General features: G+C 34.8%; 1 protein-coding gene across 1 annotated transcript in view; it reads right to left on the bottom strand.

The window, feature by feature from the left end:
- Positions 1-1,836: 1,836 nt before the first annotated feature.
- LOC129753253 (keratin, type I cytoskeletal 9-like) overlaps positions 1,837-20,133 on the bottom strand; it is a 38,715-nt gene continuing 20,418 nt past the window's right edge. The window contains exons 2-3 of the mRNA XM_055749050.1: positions 1,900-3,624; positions 1,837-1,856 (exon numbers count right to left, since the gene is read on the bottom strand). Coding sequence (XP_055605025.1) covers positions 1,837-1,856; positions 1,900-2,662 — 783 coding nt within the window. The 5' untranslated portion in view covers positions 2,663-3,624. The remainder of the gene's footprint in view (positions 1,857-1,899; positions 3,625-20,133) is intronic.

Below are 20,133 nucleotides of genomic sequence, written 5' to 3' on the forward strand. Positions count from 1 at the left end.
CCCCCCCCCCCCCCCTCGCGATGTTTCAACTCCGAGTGACAAAAGAAGAATTTGAAATTTGCTCCGGCCTTAGAGGTAATCAAAAACTACTCAGGCTTGTTTGTGTTATTGGGAGTCAGCAAACGCTTCATCTATCGCGCCGATAGCACGAAACGATTTTGCGTGTTTGTTGAAAAGAACCCGATTTTTGACGGTTGCCATGGAAGCGCCATCGAGCTGTGGTTTAAAAGGCAGTTGGATTTCCTTTATTTCTTTCTTAAATTTGTTAAACAATTCATAAAATAAACCTGAAGCAGGTTCATGAGAAGGGGTTCAGTACCTTCAAGAGCTTAACGTGTAAACATCCGGAAGGCTAAAATCATTCTCCTTAACACCCATTGCAAACAAACACTGTAGCGAGGCCCTACAGCGGATAATAAGCGCGTAAAATTTTAAATTTGACAACTTTCTACAGTATAATCTCAAATACAGTAGTTGTTCGATTTTATCACGGTCGAAAAAAATTCCACCGTGAATATGGCGAAACCGTGAATTTGTTGAAACTAAAAATTAAAGTTGAAAAAAGTATTTATATTGTTTTTCATTAATAATTTATAATGTTTTAAGACGTGGAAACATTTTTGTATCAATAAATTTTGATCATAAAATGTGATTATCAGAGATTACTAACTACAAAGGATCGATTTTAGTACAAATTATTCTTCTCTATAGCAAATTTAAGATTTCTTCATCTAGTTAATGTGAATTATTTATTTATTTTTTTTTTTTTTGAAATTTAACAGTCGTTATCTCTTTTGTAGATTTTGAAAATGTATTCAAAGAAAAATGCATCACAAAAAGTTCTTCTGCAAATTTCAAATTTCAATATTCTAATCTTCACACCTTTGACTAACTCAAAAGTTTACCTTTTCAAAAATATTTTGAAATCAGCTCAACTTGAACTTTTAAAGATTGTTTCTCGAAATTTAATTTACGGGCGGATAATCCTTTGTTTCTCATTTGAAGAAAAACAAAAATCTAAGTACTTTTTACATATTTCAAGGTAAAGCTAGCAGAATTTCATGTTGATTTTCCAAAATTATCCATTCAGACAATATTAAAGGCTTTCCAATCAGGATTGCGCACGCCAATCTTTGAAATAAACAAATTAAACAAAGAAATCAGAGACACTTATTTCTTTTTAAAAACGTTTAAATCTACCCACATCTTTATAAGATTCGCTAAACCAAAAAAGTTTACTGTTTTAGAGCGGCTAACCAATCACAAATAAAAACACTAGCATTAGCGTGACGTTAAAATACTTATGTCGATTATTACAAGGGTTTTTAAAATCCAAATGACGATTTTAAACACTATACAGCTAAAGTAAGCAGTTCAATGGCATATTCATATCATTGAATACCTTATATACCAGATCTTTTTTTCAGTAACAAAGACGCTCTACACTTTTGAACAAAAATTAAGATCCTGGAAATGATTTCTGAATGATTTTTTAAAAAGCGTGATAAAATCGAAACAAATATCGTGATAAAATCGAGCGTGAATTTGGCAAGTATTGATAAAATCGAGAAGTGATAAAATCGAAAAACTACTGTATTACAGAACAAACAGTTGACAGTTATAACATCTGAATTTTTTTTTCTTTGCGCGCGTTTTCAATCTGATGGATCATATTTTCTAAACATAGTGAAACTTTAGATAGCAATCTTAAAAAATGTGTATAATGTGCATAAAAAACATTCATACATTTTCTGAATTATTTGATTCAAAGCGGAAATATTTCTTACAGATTTTAGACTATACGGTATAGGATTGGTATATTAAAAACAAAACTTTTTATAGACTTTCATGTAATTCTAATTAGAAATAACCATTTGAAAAATAACATCGAATACTCACGTTTTTGCTTTGCTTTATCTGTCAGCATCCTGTCGGTTATTATTGCACCCGATTCTAATAAACGATCAAGTTGATACGGTTGTTGTTGTTGCTGCTGTTGCTGCAGATGATGGTTGTGAGATTGATAGTGCAATGAGGTTGGCGTCTGTTGTTGCAACTGTTGATGAATCGGTGGCAATGAATGCAGCTGATGCGAGTGATAATGATGATAAAAAGGTTGACGATGTGTGGTTGTGTACTGCTGCTGCTGCAACTGTTGATGCTGCCGCTGGTAGTCTAGATTATCCTGTGATTGGGATTTAGCTACTTTCAGTGACTTGAATCCATTTATGATATTGTCATTGATCAACGAGTCTAAATCACTCCCGAACAAAAGGTCATCGATGTTACGGTTAACTGCGAGAATTCGATTACCGCTCCCGTTACTGGAGCAGGTGCGGCTGGAACCACTGCCGCTACTTCCACTTCCGTTGCCGTTACCCCCTCCGCCTCCTCCTCCACTCCCACCACTAAGCACGAAGCCACTCAAACTATCCTGGCTTCCACTAACCACTACCGCACTTCCCCCCGACGACGATATTGCTGCTCCACCAGCTATTCCAACTCCAAGGTGGCTTCCTAAACCTGCAGCTCCTCCAACTCCTGGGGCACTCAAACCGCTATTGATGCTCTTACTTGCAGTATTACCAGTATTATTGTTGTTACTTCCAGACCCCCCACCACTATTGTTGAGTGTTGCAGCCAGATGAGGGGGGGCTATCATGCCCCTGGCATACACATTCACTTGGGCGTTAAATATGATCGATGAAGCGGCTGTGGCCGGATATCCTTCCGGATATGACACTCTCGTTTAGATCACTTCAACGCGGGTCACAAATATTTCTAGCCGGAAACGCGGAGGATATTCAATACTTTTCGGAACCCTATTCTTCACTAATAGAACTCTTTTCTCGATTTCCCGAAAACCCAACCACACGGCAAGAAAACTGCTTCGGCAAATTGCACAGACAATGGCTTTTCTCTTCCTTGTTAACCAATAACAGCTGCTAATATTGCGCCTCAGCCACTAGTAGAACACACAACGAAATCATCTTCCCCCAAAAAGAACACACACTGACTGCACTAGCCCTTTACTCATCCACTGCTGCTGCGGGGAAAAACACACCCAAATGTGGGGAAAACTACTGGTTCAGCAACCCCCCGTGACGTATCGTGTCGTGTAGATGACAAAGGAAATCTTCAGCACTTAGTAACACAAGAGCGCCTATTTTCCAGCTGCCAGTGCCTAGTGGATTCTTTTCTTCCCGGTTTGCTTTCTGTGAAACTCTGTGAGGAAAACTGCCTTGTTAGAGGGAAACCCAAATATATTCGTAGCACACACACTGTAGCCGCCAAGACGACGACGACACCGCCAGAGAACCGAAGAATAATCAACAAGTAGTACTTTAGCGGCTGGTGAGTTGTTATTCCTGCCCGATTCACGCCTGACGATGATCTGGACGAGTTCCGCCTGATTTCCGCTTCGTCTAGTCTAGCTCGCAGGGTTTGTTTGCTAGCTAATCTTTTTTTCTATTCCTATGTGTGTTGTTTTTGTAGTTGCACTTTTATATTTGCGCAGGGATCAGTCACTTTTACAATTGCTGACGCTGCTGTAAAACCTTTGTGTTCTGTTCTAAAGTTGTCAGACCCGAGTCCGCCAAGCTATTGGCTGCATGGTATAGCAATCTGAAAATGACAGAAAGGAAAAAATAAATTTAAGTGAGACGGGTTTGAATATTTAAAGGATGCGGTTAGTTTACATTTATCTTCCCTGACAGTTGACGTATCCTGCCTAACAAAAAAATTCTAAATATAGATTTTTATCAGTCCGTTAATTTTATTCATTCTAAGAAAAATTATTGGGTGAAGCATAATTTATTCATCATATAATTTTTCTTGTTGACTATTCTTCATTTGACCTTTTTTAAGTACATATCTTAACTTTTTTCAAGTTAAATTTTTTGTCTATGTTGAAAACTGCAATTTTTATTATTTGTACAAAAAGAGTTGCATAAATTTCCTTATTTAATTATTTTTATACATTATACAGCAAATGCAAATATATATCTAACTCATTTTTTAAATCCTGCAGGAAAAACGATTTGCAATCGATCTACAAATATTATGAAAGACATAGAATCTTGTTTGTATTGAAGTATATTCATTGATTGGAGCCTGAAGCACCTGAAGAATTATCATGCACTGGCACCCAACGGAACTCCGACTGATTGCTCCTCGATAAGTAAGGAAGTCAGTGTGCTGGATTTCGAGCCAAGCCAATGTTTTCAACCAATATTTTACTAGAATTGGAACCCAAGTTGCAGCCACAATTTACAGGGATATTCATGCTCCGAAGAACAATATGTCGATATTATTATAGCAGTATATAGGGGAGACAAGGGTATAACGGCCACCTTAAAGAAGACGCTTGTTTAACCATAGAAAACAGCTATAATATGTGAGCTACTTCATTGTTTCGTGTTCAGACATCAAAAAATTCTATTTTCAAACTGCCTAAAATTTGAAAAGGCAGATAACGACGTTTAAAAATGCATTTTAAAATTTGTTACGAAAGCTGAAAATCAGTCACTACAGGGGCATAAAGAGAAACCCCCGCCCCCTGGGGCAGTATAAGCACAATGAGCATTTTCTAGCGTAGAATCTATCAGCTTATTCAACTCGATGAAATAAACTCAATTATAGAGCTACAGGTTGACTAGTTTGATCTGACAATTCGGCCTATTGGTAAGTTGTCGTAGAGATAATCAAGGGACTCGAGTTCGATTAATTTTGCACTAAACGGTGAGTGGTAGATCCATCAAACAAAGCATAACAAAAAGTCATGTTTGGTAAGTCTGTTTGTAGAATACAAACAATTCACACACTCATGCGTTGTGTTTTTTTTTTTTTCGTTTTTCGCTTTTGGCACGGACCAGAGTGTTCCATAATGCCAATGTTGTCAAGTTATATTTGTCAATTTATATCGATTCGCGGGCAAACATTTTAATTTTTCTTTATTTTGAGTGATTTGAAGGAGGATATTTAACAACTTGTTCAAACATTCATTTTTATCTCGTCTATAAAACTAGCCAATTGTTTGTACTCCTCATATTTCTTTCTTTTTAGCATTTCAACAAAACTTGTTTTATTTTTTAGAAAGGTGAAAGGTGTTCGTTGGTTTATGAAGTTACGGCAGTCGAACAGGATATGATCTAGGTCCTCAACTACATTACACTGTTCGCAAAGGTTGGATCCTATGAGACCCCAGGAGTTCAGACGGTCCTTGGTTGCTGTATGAAAAGTCCTAAGTCGTGAAATTTGTACGGTCTGATAAGTGTTTAGTGGCATATTGTGAAACCAGGTCTTGGCTGTAATATGAGGCATTATCTCAAAGTGCTTAGCACCCTTATCAACTGATAGTTGTTTATATTTGGTATCCCATTCTTTGTGGATTAGATTTTTGTAAGTTAAGATAGTGTCTCCCAACGTTAGTCCGTATGGCTCAACGTATGTTTTTAATTTGCTAACTTTAGCTGCGTGATCAGCTCTATCATTACCCACGATGTTGGAGTGGCTGGGTATCCATTGTATGAAAATTTTTTGTAGTTTCGATTTTTGTGTCAATTGGAAGATTTCATTTATAATATAGTTTTCAATTTTCTTGTTTCTTAGCATTTCGCAGCTCGCTTTAGAGTCGGTTAGTATGCATATTTTAGGAAGCTGTTTTTCATCTGCGTACTTGATGGCTGTTAGTATTGCTAATAGTTCTGCATTCGTGATAGTGAAGTTGTGGTTTAATTTAAAGCTTTTAGATATCTTTTCTTCATGGTCATAGATTCCATAACCAGTGTGCTCGTCTGTTTTAGACCCATCAGTATAGATCTTATAACAATCCTCATATTTATTCCTGATCGTGTTCATAGCTGTCTGTTGTAGTATAACTTTGTTTGTTGAGTTTTGATGCGTTGTGTTTCTGGTGCTTTGTTTACCGGATGATGCTACTATAGCCGTACAATGCAACAATCAAAATAATCGATCATGAATGGTAAATGAAAAAAAAAAATTATCTCGAACAGGAATCGAACTTTAGGATCAGGTGACACCTTACCAATAGGCTAGATCGTCATATGTGAACAAGTCACGCTGTAAAGGGTGATACGGTCAAAATTTGGTCAAGGGAAAACGCGTGTAAATCGGGGAAATCGTTTATTTCAAAAAATCAAAGGACTCGGTAGGCTGTGACCGTCGATGACGGAAGTGTTTTTTTGTGAGGAAAATTTTATCTAGGGTTTTTTCTTGGAAATTTCTTGGATAAACATGTTTCTATTTGTGAATTTATCAGGAAAAGACAAACAAAGTGTAGTCTAGATAGTGATTGATGCTGAAGTTCTGGAGAGGGCTCGAACTAAGCCCTCCGGATCAATCCAGCAGAAAGTTTTGTCAAGCGAGTATCCGAAATGCAGGGAAAACACCGGATAGAAACTTAAGATAAGTGGTGTTTTATGTAAAAGAATTGAACAAAGATATTGTTACCACCAGAATTTCCATTTAAACAAAAATTGATATTTCAGAAACGAATTTGAATTTTTGACAAGTGCTAAAATGCTGAAAAATGATTCGTTGATTGATTTGGTTCTTTAATGTTATACTACACAAGTAAACGATAAATTTCGAGTGCGTCAGAGACCAATAAGCCGAAATCAAAACTTAAAGGAAAAATCATTTAAAATTTCTTGCTAATAATGTTTACATAAATGAAGGTAGTGTTATAATCAGAGCTGCAAATAATCAGTGTCAGATAGCCAATGTCAGCCGACTTTGATACTGCTTTGCATGTCTATGTCATGCGATACTGATTACACTAGTTTACAGCATTTTTGAACTCAGTAAACTGAAGGTCATTTCCAATGTGAAATCGGGCGCTGAATCCGAAAATGAAATTCAAAAAAATCTCAGTAGAACCGTTTTTGAGTTATGCTCCATATATGAAATTTCGAAAAAATCAAAAAAGTTCTTGTACTTAAATTAAAATATCTCGGACGGCATAACAGTAATTTGAAATCCCTCTTTTGCATATTGAAGGTGAATAAGTTTTCTATCGTTCATCTGAACACTGTTTTTGCGTTTGACCAACAGTATTGCTAATATTAGTGACTTTATGAGAAAAAAAATTATAAAAAACGCATTTTTTTAGAGAAATTTTTTTTTCAACGAAAGTTTTAGACTCGATGGTGGCATTTAAAAAATCTGATTTTCTTTTGCGCTTGAATGTTGATTTAAAACAAAGATTTCAAGTGGTTGTTTATCAAAATCGGTTGAAAATTGTAGAAGTTATGGCTACTTTACCATAACTCAAATTTTTAGAGTTTTTAATAATTTAACGAACCGCATTACACTTATCAAAGTATAGGAAGAATGAAACATGATAAATCTTACTCGCTCCAAGTCAAAATTATTTGTTAGCTTACCAAAAGGTCCCATGCCAAGTTTCAGGAAGATCTGACCATAGGGAGGGGTTGCTTAAGTCTCAAACGTGAATAAAATTTTGAGGTATTTTGCCCGGAAGGAACGAAAAATACTGGTTTTTCATCAATAACTTTTTTCATCACTAGCTGATTGTTTTTTATGGTTGGTTTTCTTAAAGCCTAAGTTGAGACAAATATTTCACCCGAAGACTGTAACTCGATTGGATTTAAAACAGAAAAGTTATTGCGGTTCAAAGATTGTATTTTGGTCGAAAATTGTAGTATAAAACGCAATGCGTAAAAAGTACTCATTGCGTGTTGGATAAAATTTGCGGCCTTTGAACCTCAATAACTTTTCTGTTTCAAATCCAATCGAGTTACAGTCTTCGGGTGAAATATTTGTCTCAACTTAGGCTTTAAGAAAATCAACCATTAAAAACAATCAGCTAGTGATGAAAAAAGTTATTGATGAAAAACCAGTATTTTTCGTTCCTTCCGGGCAAAATACCTCAAAATTTTATTCACGTTTGAGACTTAAGCAACCCCTCCCTATGGTCAGATCTTCCTGAAACTTGGCATGGGACCTTCTGGTAAGCTAACAAATAATTTTGACTTGGAGCGAGTAAGATTTATCATGTTTCATTCTTCCTATACTATAATAAGTGTAATGCGGTTCGTTAAATTATTAAAAACTCCAAAAATTTGAGTTATGGTAAAGTAGCCATAACTTCTACAATTTACAACCGATTTTGATAAACAACCACTTGAAATCTTTGTTTTAAATCAACATTCAAGCGCAAAAGAAAATCAGATTTTTTAAATGCCACCATCGAGTCTAAAACTTTCGTTGAAAAAAAAATTTCTCTAAAAAAATGCGTTTTTTATAATTTTTTTTCTCATAAAGTCACTAATATTAGCAATACTGTTGGTCAAACGCAAAAACAGTGTTCAGATGAACGATAGAAAACTTATTCACCTTCAATATGCAAAAGAGGGATTTCAAATTACTGTTATGCCGTCCGAGATATTTTAATTTAAGTACAAGAACTTTTTTGATTTTTTCGAAATTTCATATATGGAGCATAACTCAAAAACGGTTCTACTGAGATTTTTTTGAATTTCATTTTCGGATTCAGCGCCCGATTTCACATTAAAAATGTTAGTCAGTTAATCAAGTTCACGATTTTTTTTAAATTTTGTAAACTAGTGTTATTGATCAGCGACATGTGCTTACAATGTCATGACCATGGTGAATGAACGACATCATGCTTGCTACGACTTTTTTCTTCTTACGGCCAACAGCTACATGTTTTCAACTGTTGCGCAACTTATTACGTAAAGCCCCTACCATAGCAGCCAGAAAATGAAATTGAAAGATGATCGTATGTATGGTGTGAGTGGAGTGCAAAAATGTCATTCAATATTGACATCGCTGCCTGACCGACATTGTAGCTTGGTCATTCAACTCGTAGATGACTTTGAAATTCTGGCGATAACATTGACTACTAGACGTTGGTCGGGTCAAACGAAATAGACTAAAATTTATCAGCCTTGGTTATAATGCTTTCGGCTTCCAACTTCCGCCAAATGAAGGAATTCTGACAAGAAAATCGAACTTTCCTTTTAGTGATGCAATGAATTCTAAATTCAAATCTTACTCGTTCCGAATAACATACATACATACATACATACATGCATTTATTTTGATGAAATATTCAATGAGATTTTAAAATGAATTAAGCTCATTTTTAGGCTTTATTGTACAATAGCGATATTATTAATTTTTTTTTATATATTCATGATTTTTTTTTATTGTTATTGTTTCTGTCGTTAACAGGCATTATGAAAGCTAGAAAAGCTATGCTTAGAATTTTTCATGAAAAAGGCTCTCTGTAAACAATTGTAAACATTTTTTTTTTCTAGATTTAGTAGCTGTTTTTATTTCGACTAGATTGAGGAGAGTTATTTTTGGAGTTAAATTTTGAATGATAGACAGAAGAATTAATTCATTTATAAATTCATTTATATAATTCATATAGTTGTTAAAATATTATTTATTAATTCCTTTATTGTATCTTTGTTGTTTATATCACTGGCGCTATGGATAGAGTTCATTTATTAGGTAGATAAAGAACGTCTCCATTATCAAAAGTTTTTATACCTAACCATTCTATCTAAAACAGAGATTATCAGTCTGTTACAGTGAATGATCGAATTTTCATGTTCATTCATCATCGCTTAACTTGTTGAAATTCAAATTAGGGTTTTCATAGTCAGCGCTCAAATAAAAAATCGGTTTACCGGCAACTTGATATGCCATTGGATTACGCGACTATAAAAGAAATATTTTACAAATTTATGTTTACACTTGGTTATAGTCGTTAATTTTTTTTCTATCACCATTTAACCTAACATACTCATGCCTGCTTCGAAAGAAACTTTATGAGTCAGGAAAATAATATTTATTGTTCACCGCAACACTAGTCAAAAGTGTCTCCTAACCAATTCCTTTAACCCCTCTCCCAACCAAAATTATTTAGCTAGGATGCAGAGGTGACCTCGGTCCTAAAGCACAAAATAGATCTTTCATCCTTTTCTCTTTTTTCCAATCTATCCATTGACTACTAGGACGTGGCCAGCGCCGTTATTGACGTTAAAAGAGAGAGCATCGGTTTTGTGCAGTGTGAATGAGCTGCTTATCCCAAGCATCATTCATTTGACCTCTGAATAAAATTGATGGCCTCGGTCAATCACGGAGTAGCAACCATTGGCGATGTAGAACTTGTTCTACTGAGCCACGCCAGCGATCGTGGAACTCGAAGTGATAGTCATCAAAATTTGATATTTGAACAAGTCATGCATATATTATCTTTAACAATGCACTTCGGGTTTTACGATTCAAGGTGGATGTGAGTAGTTAATCAAGCTAAGCTAAGCTAAGCTAATCGTTTATTTAAAAAAATCAAATTAAATTTCTTTTTCAAGTTTAATTAGTATAAAATTCAAAAAAAAAAATTCAGTTAGGCTACCGCTTTTCCAAATCCGAATTGTCGAGCCTTACGCTTAACCCCTGCCATTAGAAAGCCACCTTGTCCACCTTCTTCGCCGGAGAAAGCAAGTTTGCCTTGAACTGTTGCTCGTCCTTAGCAGTTTTTTTGGTCTTCTTTAGGTTCCGCTTGACAATAGCCCAGTATTTCTCAATTGGACGGAGCTCTGGCGTGTTGGGAGGGTTCTTGTCCTTGGGAACCACCTGCACGTTGTTGGCGGCGTACCACTCCATGGCCTTTTTACCGTAATGGCAAGATGCCAAATCCGGCCAAAACAATACGGAACAACCGTGTTTCTTCAGGAAAGCCAGCAGACGTTTATTCAAACACTCTTTCACGTAAATTTCTTGGTTGACAGCCCCGGAAGCTATGAAAATGCTGCTTTTCAAGCCACGCACAGGTACAGATGGCTTGCCAAACCAGATATTTCTTCGCGAACTTTGACAGTTTCATGTGCTTGTAAATATCTGCTACCTTTCCCCTTATTTTTGCCGTATAAAACTCCTGTCCCGGAAGCTTTGACGCAGGTTTCGTCGTCCATTATCACGCAATCAAACTTCGTCAGCATCGTCGTGTACAGACTCCGAGATCGCGCTTTGGCCGTCGTATTTTGTTTATCATCGCGATTTGGAGTCACTACCTTCTTGTAAGTCGATAGACCGGCTCGTTTTTTGGCTCGACGCAAGGTTGTAGACGATACACACAGCTTATTTGCGGCATCTCGGAGAGAGAGGTTAGGGTTTCGCTTGAAACTACCGGCAACTCTCTTTGTCGTCTCAGCGGCTTCCGGTTTTCGATTTCCCCCCGATCTAGACTTCCTGGCTGTCGACAAACGTTCCCCAAATCCTTTAATTACATAGGTAACGGTTGATTTGGCAACTTTTAGCGATTTTGCCAGCTTTGCGTGCGAGTAGCTCGGATTTTTTGCGATGCGCGAGCAAAATTTTGATGCGCTGCTCTTCTTCCTCGGACGGCATTTTGACAACTGAAGAGTGAATTCCAAAATCAAAATAGGAGCAACATTCTACACACACACCTTCAAAATGAGGGGTGTTCAGGTTTTTTAAATGCAAAATTGAAAGAAATACGTCAAGTTTATATTGACCAAATTTTGATCGTATCACCCTTTAGCTCTCTAATTCAGTTGACTCCATCGAGTTGAGTTCGTTTCCAGACTGTACGGTAGAAAATGCTCATCATGTCCCGATTAATCATGCTCTATTCGCCTCGAGTCAACAAGTTAAAGTAAAAACGTTCTTTAAAATTGATTATAGTAAAATGTCAAAAATTCAATGATGGTGAAAATTTTAGGAACAATGTCGACATGATTTAATGATCTTAATAACTTATTTTCCGGGGCTCAAGAGTTATAATATTTTCGACATTTGAGAACCTAGTTAGTTTTTTGTAAATATTTCTGTAAAGATGATAAGGAGATTTCTTTTTTGTTGAAAAATTAATACTAAAGGAAGTACGAAACTAATCCCATGAAAATTTATTTAAGAAAATACGTACTTTTGTTGAAAAGAGTAGTGCATAGGGGAGATGAGGGCATAACGAGCACCCAGGGCATAATGAGCACTCCTTTTTTCTACATAAGTACGTATTTTCTTAAACAAATTTTCATAAGGACTTGTTTCGTACTACCCATAGTATTAATTTTTCACCAAAAAAGAAATATCCTTTTCATCTTTACAGAAATATTAAATAATAACCAGCTAGGTTTCCAAGTGACGAAAATATTATAATTTTTGAGCACCACCAAATAAGCTTTTATGACCTTTAAATCATTTTGATCTGAAATGTGCGCACTGCAACATGATCTATACATTGTTTCTCAATTTTCAACATCATATAATTTTTGATTTTTCCTTTTAATCAATTTTAAAACGCGTTTTTACTTTAATTTGTTCACTAGAGGCGAACAGAGCACTTTCAATGCAGGCATAATGAGCATTTTCTGCCGGGGAATCTAGCAGCGAATTCAACTCGATGAAGTCAACTGAATAATAGAGCTACAGCTTAGCTTGTTTCGTCTGTCGATTTAGCCTATTGGTTAGATGTCGGAGAGGTAATCAATAGACTCGAGTTCGATTCCTGTTCGAGGGGATTTTTTTTGCACATACCATTCATGATTGATTGTTTTTATTGTTACATTATACGGCTAATAGCATCAAAGCATCATCCGTCAAACAAAACACCAGAAACATAATGTATGAGCATGTGTTAATTCTTTGAATTCTACAAACAGACCTAGATTATTTTGTTATTGCTTTGTTTGATGAATCTACGCCTCACCGTTTAGTGCAATCATGATCATGAATGATAAATGAAAAAAAAAATCATCTCCACCAGGCATCGAACTCAAGCCTAATGATTACCTCTCCGACATCTAACCAATAGGCCAAATCGTCAGACGATTCAAGTCAAGCTGTAGCTCTATTACTCAGTTGACTTCATCGAGTTGAATTCGCTGCTAGATTCCCCGGCAGAAAATGCTCATTATGCCTTCATTAATGGTGCTCATACTGCCTGGGGGGGTTTCTCATTATGCCTCTACAGTGACTGGTTTTCAGCTTTCGGCAAAAATTTTTAAAATGCATTTTTAAACGTTTTTATCTGATTTTTCAAGTTTCATCCAATTAGGGAATAGACTATTTGAGTGTCTGAACACGAAACAATGATGTAATTCACATATTACAGCTGTTCTCTATGGTTAAATAAGCATTTTCCTTAAGGTGGCCATTATGCCCCCATCTCCCCTACTATGCCTCGGTAGCTCGTTATGCCCTTATCTCCCCTATCTTCAACAACTGAACCAGAAGTCATCATTAAAATAAGCAAACTCGATGCTTCAAAAAGTCGGGGTCCGGATGGAATTCCAGCACATTCCGTCAAAGCAAAACATCTTATTTCGACACCATTGATAAGCGATACTATTAACCACTGTACTCAAATCGAAGAATTTCCGGATTTTCTTTAAATATGTACCATACCGATATACAAAGCTGGAAAGAAAACGGAGTGTAGTAACTACCGTTCGATATCAATACTATAGAGCAGCTGATAGCAGACCGAGTCTTGCCCTTCTTGAAGCACCATGATGTTTTATACAGCAATACGTTTTTTCCCGAAGGTCAAGTATCTAAAATAACATTATAATTGTATATATATTTTTTCTTCAACAACATTCAGAATTCGAGCGCAAAATCACATTCTAAATTTGAAGGATTGATTTAAAATTAAAATTCATACAATGAGAAAATAAAAAGAACAATGAAGAACTCACACTAAAACTCGAATTAATAATTTCATCCATTTAGGAGCTCATAATTAGACTATTATGCAAAAAAAACAAAAACTATAAATCACTAAATCAGAATTGGAAATGGAATTTATAATCTGAATGAAGAGCATTTTAATTATTAGAACGAATTTTCGCATTTTTTCGAGTCTCTTAAAAACAAGCAGAGCCATACATAAAAACTCGTATGTATGTATTCATAATTTGAAATCAGATTTTTAAACTTTTCAGAGAGCAAGCTAAAAATCTGAATAAAAGAAATTTTAGAAATTATATTTTTGGTTGGTTGGATACTTGAAATGCAAGAATAAAAATTGAGTGTTATGATATTTAAACATAACGATTTCAAAACTGATATTCGTTTTTTAGATTTTTTTAAAAATTTACAGTTAATTAGTAACCAAAATAACTTCAGAAGTTTTTGATTAATGTCTTAAAGGTAAGATGTGTTAAAATATGTATTGATTTGACGAAAATTTTAGGGCATTAAAACGCTTAAAATTTTAATTTTCAGCCGAAAAACTGGAGTTGCCATAACTGTTTATTTCGCATTAATATGTCAATTGTATAGCGTTCTGTCGGAAACATTTTTTAAGTGTACTGAATTGTTGTTCTCAATGTTTATCTAATTAAACATTAAATATTTTAGATGATGATGATGATGATATTTATTTAAGACCTTTTATTTATTTTAGAGCTATTTGAATTTTTCGTATGTTATTTGTTTGCTTTCTTAATGATAATTTCTTATATGTTTGTGCTGAATTTTATCCATCTATTGAATCTGTAAATATACATTAGACTGCCCCAAATTTGTATGGGAAATTCAAAACCTGTGAAATGTTATGCGCTGCGGGCTAAAATTGACCCTAGGCCTAGTACTTACAAGAACTCATGCCAAATTTGGGCCGGATCGGATCGCGGGAAGGAGTCGCTCAACAAACCGAAAGTTTTATGGAATTTTGAGACATTTTGGTCGGGAGAAGCATTTTTCATCAATAACTTTGGTTCTCTTCGGTCGATTTCTTTTGAACGCGGTGTAGGGTCTTGTACTAGGCCTTGAACTAATTTTAGCCTGCAGCGCATAACTTTTTCAAAAGTCTGGTCATTTGGGGCAACGCAACGTCATGCAACGAATAGGACCAAAAACTGAATCCAAGAGCACTTGTATGAATCGATAGGGTATAGAGCAGGGCATACTCGGTGATACCATGGAGATTTTTTTTTAATAGGATGTCCTTTACAGTGACAGGTGACACAGTTTCGTTTCGTTCTGAATGTCAATATGCATCCCTATAGAAGAGTGATTCAAAAATCAGATTCTTAGGGGGGGCTGATATTGTTCCTTGTTCTTCCATAAGACACCATACGAATTTCAGATCATCTACTCACTTTTTTACTCGTACTGTTTAAAAGCATAAAAATGTGAGTTTGAGTTTTCCTGGGATCCCAATAGCATTGCATTACGAAAAACGATTTCACTCGCCTATAATTATCTGGATTTCTGATTAGCAACAATGAAATCGTCGTATTTCGGCAATGGCTCGGATCTATATCAAAAAACTTATACGAAAAAATGGCGATAAGCAAAAAGATATCCCCGGTACCAAAAATAAAGCACGATAACTAGCCATACACGATTATGTTGTCAGTCTGGCAGTTAGCAGCTAAGTATGAAAGCAGGAAAGATGGAGGCCATCGCCCCCATTCCACCACATGGTTTAGTTAGTTATACAGACAGACAGACAGACAGCGCAGCAGTAAAGGTAAAATAACTTTGAAAATGAGTCACTCTTCTTACCGTTTGCCCGAGAATGCATGGTAATTCGCATTCGAGCTGACTTGACCGCCGTCATCATCGTCGCTTGGAGGAGAAGCAGCGCTCCACAGATGGTGTTGATCTTTTTTTTCCTCAGTACAAATGGCTGAGATCATTCATACCTTAGCGACGATCAAAGTGTGGCCCAAGCTGATTAATTTTTGGGTTTTACCCAACGAGGGGCCGGCTGCCCGTTTCTCGGTAAATGCATCTGTATTTATAAGGTTCTCGAATTCTTAAACCTGCTGAACTATTGCAGCGTATTAAAAGTAAATCAGCATTCGTTAAACGAAAATTGTATATGGCTGAAAGTTGTTTGAAAAAAAAATATATCATGCATTCTACTGTGACGTAAATTAACTTTCACGATCCGTATCGTAAATTTTCGCCACAGATGTTTTTGGATTTCGTATATCGCAGCTAAAAAAAATGTTGCAAGCAAACTCTTCTTCAAATTAAATTAAACATACAAGAAACTTCTTTAGATGTCTTCTAATAAAATATGGTACGATTTGAGGTATTTTTTTTTTAATTTTGCAAAACCTGGAGTCTTAAAAACTCCGTTTTGGTTCGAAACCCATCCAATATTTTTTGCAGAGTTTTTAAGTAACTTGGACATGATTAAACTTTATCTGGATTGTTTATTTGGGATTAAATATTTTGTTCTGAAAAATCTACATTATTTTTGTTTCTTCTGTAGAACCGAGCCAGCTAATGGTTATTGTGCCAACTCATAACATTAACGTGTTTTCATTGTGCTCAACTATTTCTGTGAATATACAGTGATTGACAGAATAAAAAAAAAACTACCCCTCTTAGAAACCTTGAAATGCCGATATTTCAGGTTTCTCAATCTTTTCAAATTTCAATAAGCATTTTGGAAAGCTGGTAATATAATGATCATTTCAGTCAATCAGTTTACAAAATTTCATATTTATAGGATACCAGCTGATTTTACCCGGCCTTACTCGGGTTCACACAAAATATAAATCATTTTGGAGATTATTCCACTTTTCAAGATGGATGATCTCCCTGTACAATGGTATATTAACGTTTAATTAACTTAGAAATTTAAAAAAAATCTTGTTGAGTCATGTTAAAGACTCACTTTGCATGTTTTCAATTGTAGATGTGCTTTTTAAGCTTTTGAATTTCAAACTGTTTTCTGAGTATTTGTTCTTAAATGTTGAAACTAATATTTTTTCAAAGTTATCGAAAACAAATAATCTCTGAACCGAAATTACCATTATAATGTCATGAAAAAGGACACAATCATCCCATTAAGTAGTGTGAAGAGTGATCAATGATAAAATTTCTAGATATAATTTGTTTAAATTCGCAGTACTAAACGGTTTTGCAATAAGTTTTCTCAAAATGGGATGGTAGAATTGATCATAAATTGAACATGAAATCTTCAACCTTCCAAAGCTGTTCGGGTCAATTGATCCCGATATATTTATACATCGTCGGAAAGATGTATTCTTGACGATTTCAAATATCAATAAACACTTAAATAGAAGGAAGCTGTAAGAAGTTATAATTTTTTTTCAGAATAAAATTGTTGACTTTTTTAATTGGAAACCCATTTCTGGCAACCTTAACCTTCATTTAAAAATATTGAAAAAATAGATTCAATTGCCTACACAATCATTCTAAAGCCCAGTTCATTTAGAAGTGGGACACTTTCTTTCGCTGGTGGCTTATTTCCTAGTTATCGGACGTAAAAAAATTGGCAGCATTTGTTGTCTGTACTATTCGACCTATTTTTTTTTTTTAAATTTTAGGATATATATACGATGCACGAGAAAAAGAAAAAAATTAGCACAGTTTCCTTCAAAATTCATCATTATCAAATCGATAGCTGGCAAAACCGTTGATTATTCAAGAAAAAAATGTGTGCGTCAGTTGTGGAAAAGTATGTAAGCTACGATTAAGGGCCATAAGGGAAGTCAAGGCTCATACTAGAATTTTTCCCTTTTTAAGGTGCATTTACAGTTCTTTCGAACGTGAAAATGGAAAAACTTATATTCTTCAAAAACTCGACTATGCTGCATTTCATGGCTGCGAAACTAGATGGAATAGATGCGGAATGGTTGAAAGATGATTTTTGTACTGATTCCCTTGTTCAAAACCCCTCAAGGGGGGGTAGGGTCTAACGGGTATAAAAAAAACACAATTTTCACGATTTTTTTCTGGAGCTATTGTTCAAACAAATGTATTCAAATTTTTTGCATTATACAAAGCATTGTTAAAAGAACATTTAGTAATTTTTTCGTAGAAAAATATTGAAAAATGAGCCGGTGACGGAGCATTTTCGAGGATGCCTTTTAGAAAACAGGATTTGCGGTGGACACTGTATCTCAGCACAGAATCATCTGAAGTAAAAAAATCAGAGCAAAATATTTTTAATAGATGTTTTTCTGGACCCCAACGTTTTTATTTTACTTAAAAATATTTTTATGAAATTTTTGTGCCTGTTTGAAGTAAAAACTACGATTTTTCACTTAAAAATCCGCCATTTTTCACCTGTAAAATCTCCCCAAAATAAAAAAAATCAAAAAAGAAAAACGTTGGGGTCTGGTATTTTATATATAGAAAATATGTTCCAAATTTGAAAAGAATCGGATAAGTAGTTTTCAAATGACGATGTCCACGGACTTTAAAAATGTGCTTTCGAGAAAAACGCGTTTGAAGTTTCTGCTCTTGCTTTCTTGCAGTATTAGATAGCAGGAGATAAAGGCCTATAACTTCTACAGTTTTGCTTCAATTGACTTAAAAATTTGACACAACATTCTTGAAATGTTTTGCAATAAGAAAATAAAAAAATAAAAAAATCGATTTTTTGAAAATGTTAGACCCTGAAATTGAAATGAACTGATGCATTTCAATTTAATAAAAACCTTTTGGATCGTTTCACTAATTAAGGAATAATATTTGAAATTTTTTTCGCCTCAAGAACAAAAAAAAAATGGCTATTTTGTAGGAGTTATTCATAACGTCCTTTCAATAAACTTTTCAAAATAAACAAATCGCTAAAGCTCGTTACTCCTTCATCGATAAATACTTTTCGAGAGTACTTTAAATTCATAATTTAAATTTAAATTCATTGTATTCATAGATAAGGATTTTTGGATTATTTTCTTCTTTTTTTTCAAAGCTGAATATGTTTTGAATAAGAACAATATGTTTTTCATGTATTTTTTTTAAGAAATTTGAATTTAAATTTGAGCACCGATTCGACTAGTATCGATCAAAACATTGGTTGAATGATCTGTCATTTACCGGTCGAAACCATATTTCTACCTGTCATTGAACAAACCTCTTGCTAATTTTGAAGATTTCTAGCGTAACATTTCAAAAGGGCGAAACTGCCAAATGTAAACAAATCGAGTTAACGGTCATTTCGGATGCACGCGGTTGCACTTTACCTATCAAACGCGGTTTCATCTTAAAATTACTTAAAACTTTCAAAAAATTGATAAAATTCAATTGGGCGAAACTCCCTGTTGATGCATTTTCGTTGGAACGTGAAGTTACGCCTATTCAAAATGGAGTGAATTTTTCTATTCGTGTAGAGCCAAAAGGCGTAACTGAGTTGACCGTGTGTGACAAAACGGCCTAATTAGTTTTTGCGTGTAGGATGAATGGGCGTAACTTCAAAACCAAAACAAAAACGGCCGATCAATTGGGCGAAACTTGCAGGCGTAACTGAAATCGAAAACAATAATAGGGCGAAACTCGAAAATCTCTGAACTTACGTGAAAAAAGTTAAAGTTCTTGATAACACTAGTTTACAAAATTTTAAAAAAATTGTGAACTTGATTAACTGACCAACATTTTCAATGTAAAATCGGGCGCTGAATCCGAAAATGAAATTCAAAAAAATCTCAGTAGAACCGTTTTTGAGTTATGCTCCAAATATGAAATTTCGGAAAAATTAAAAAAGTTCTTGTACTTAGATTAAAATATCTCGGACAGCATAACAGTAATTTGAAATTTCTTTTTTGCATATTGAAGATGAATAAATTTTCTATCGATCATCTGAACACTGTTTTTGCGTTTGACCAACAGTTTTGTTGATATTAGTGACTTTATTAGGAAGAAAATTATAAAAAACGCATTTTTTTAGAGAAAATTTTGTTTCAACGAAAGTTTTTGACTCGATGGTAGCATTAAAAAAATCTGATTTTCTTTTGCGCTTAAATGTCAATTTAAAACAAAGATTTCAAGTGGTTATTTATCAAAATCGGTTGAAAATTGAAGAAGTTATGGCTACTTTACCATAAGAGTATTTTTTGTAGTTTTTCATAATTTAACGAACCACAGTACACTTATCATAGTATAGGATGAATGAAACATGATAAATCTCACTCGCACCAAGTCAAAATTATTTATTAGCTTACCAGAAGGTCTCATGCTAAGTTTCAGGGAGATCTGACCATAGGGAGGGGTTGCTTGAGTCTCAAACGTGAATAAAATTTTAAGGTATTTTGCCCGGAAGGAACGAAAAATACTGGTTTTTCATCAATAACTTTTTTCATCACTAGCTGATTGTTTTTT

The sequence above is a fragment of the Uranotaenia lowii genome, chromosome 3 (assembly GCF_029784155.1).
Source record: "Uranotaenia lowii strain MFRU-FL chromosome 3, ASM2978415v1, whole genome shotgun sequence".
Classification (NCBI taxonomy): Eukaryota; Metazoa; Arthropoda; class Insecta; order Diptera; family Culicidae; genus Uranotaenia; species Uranotaenia lowii.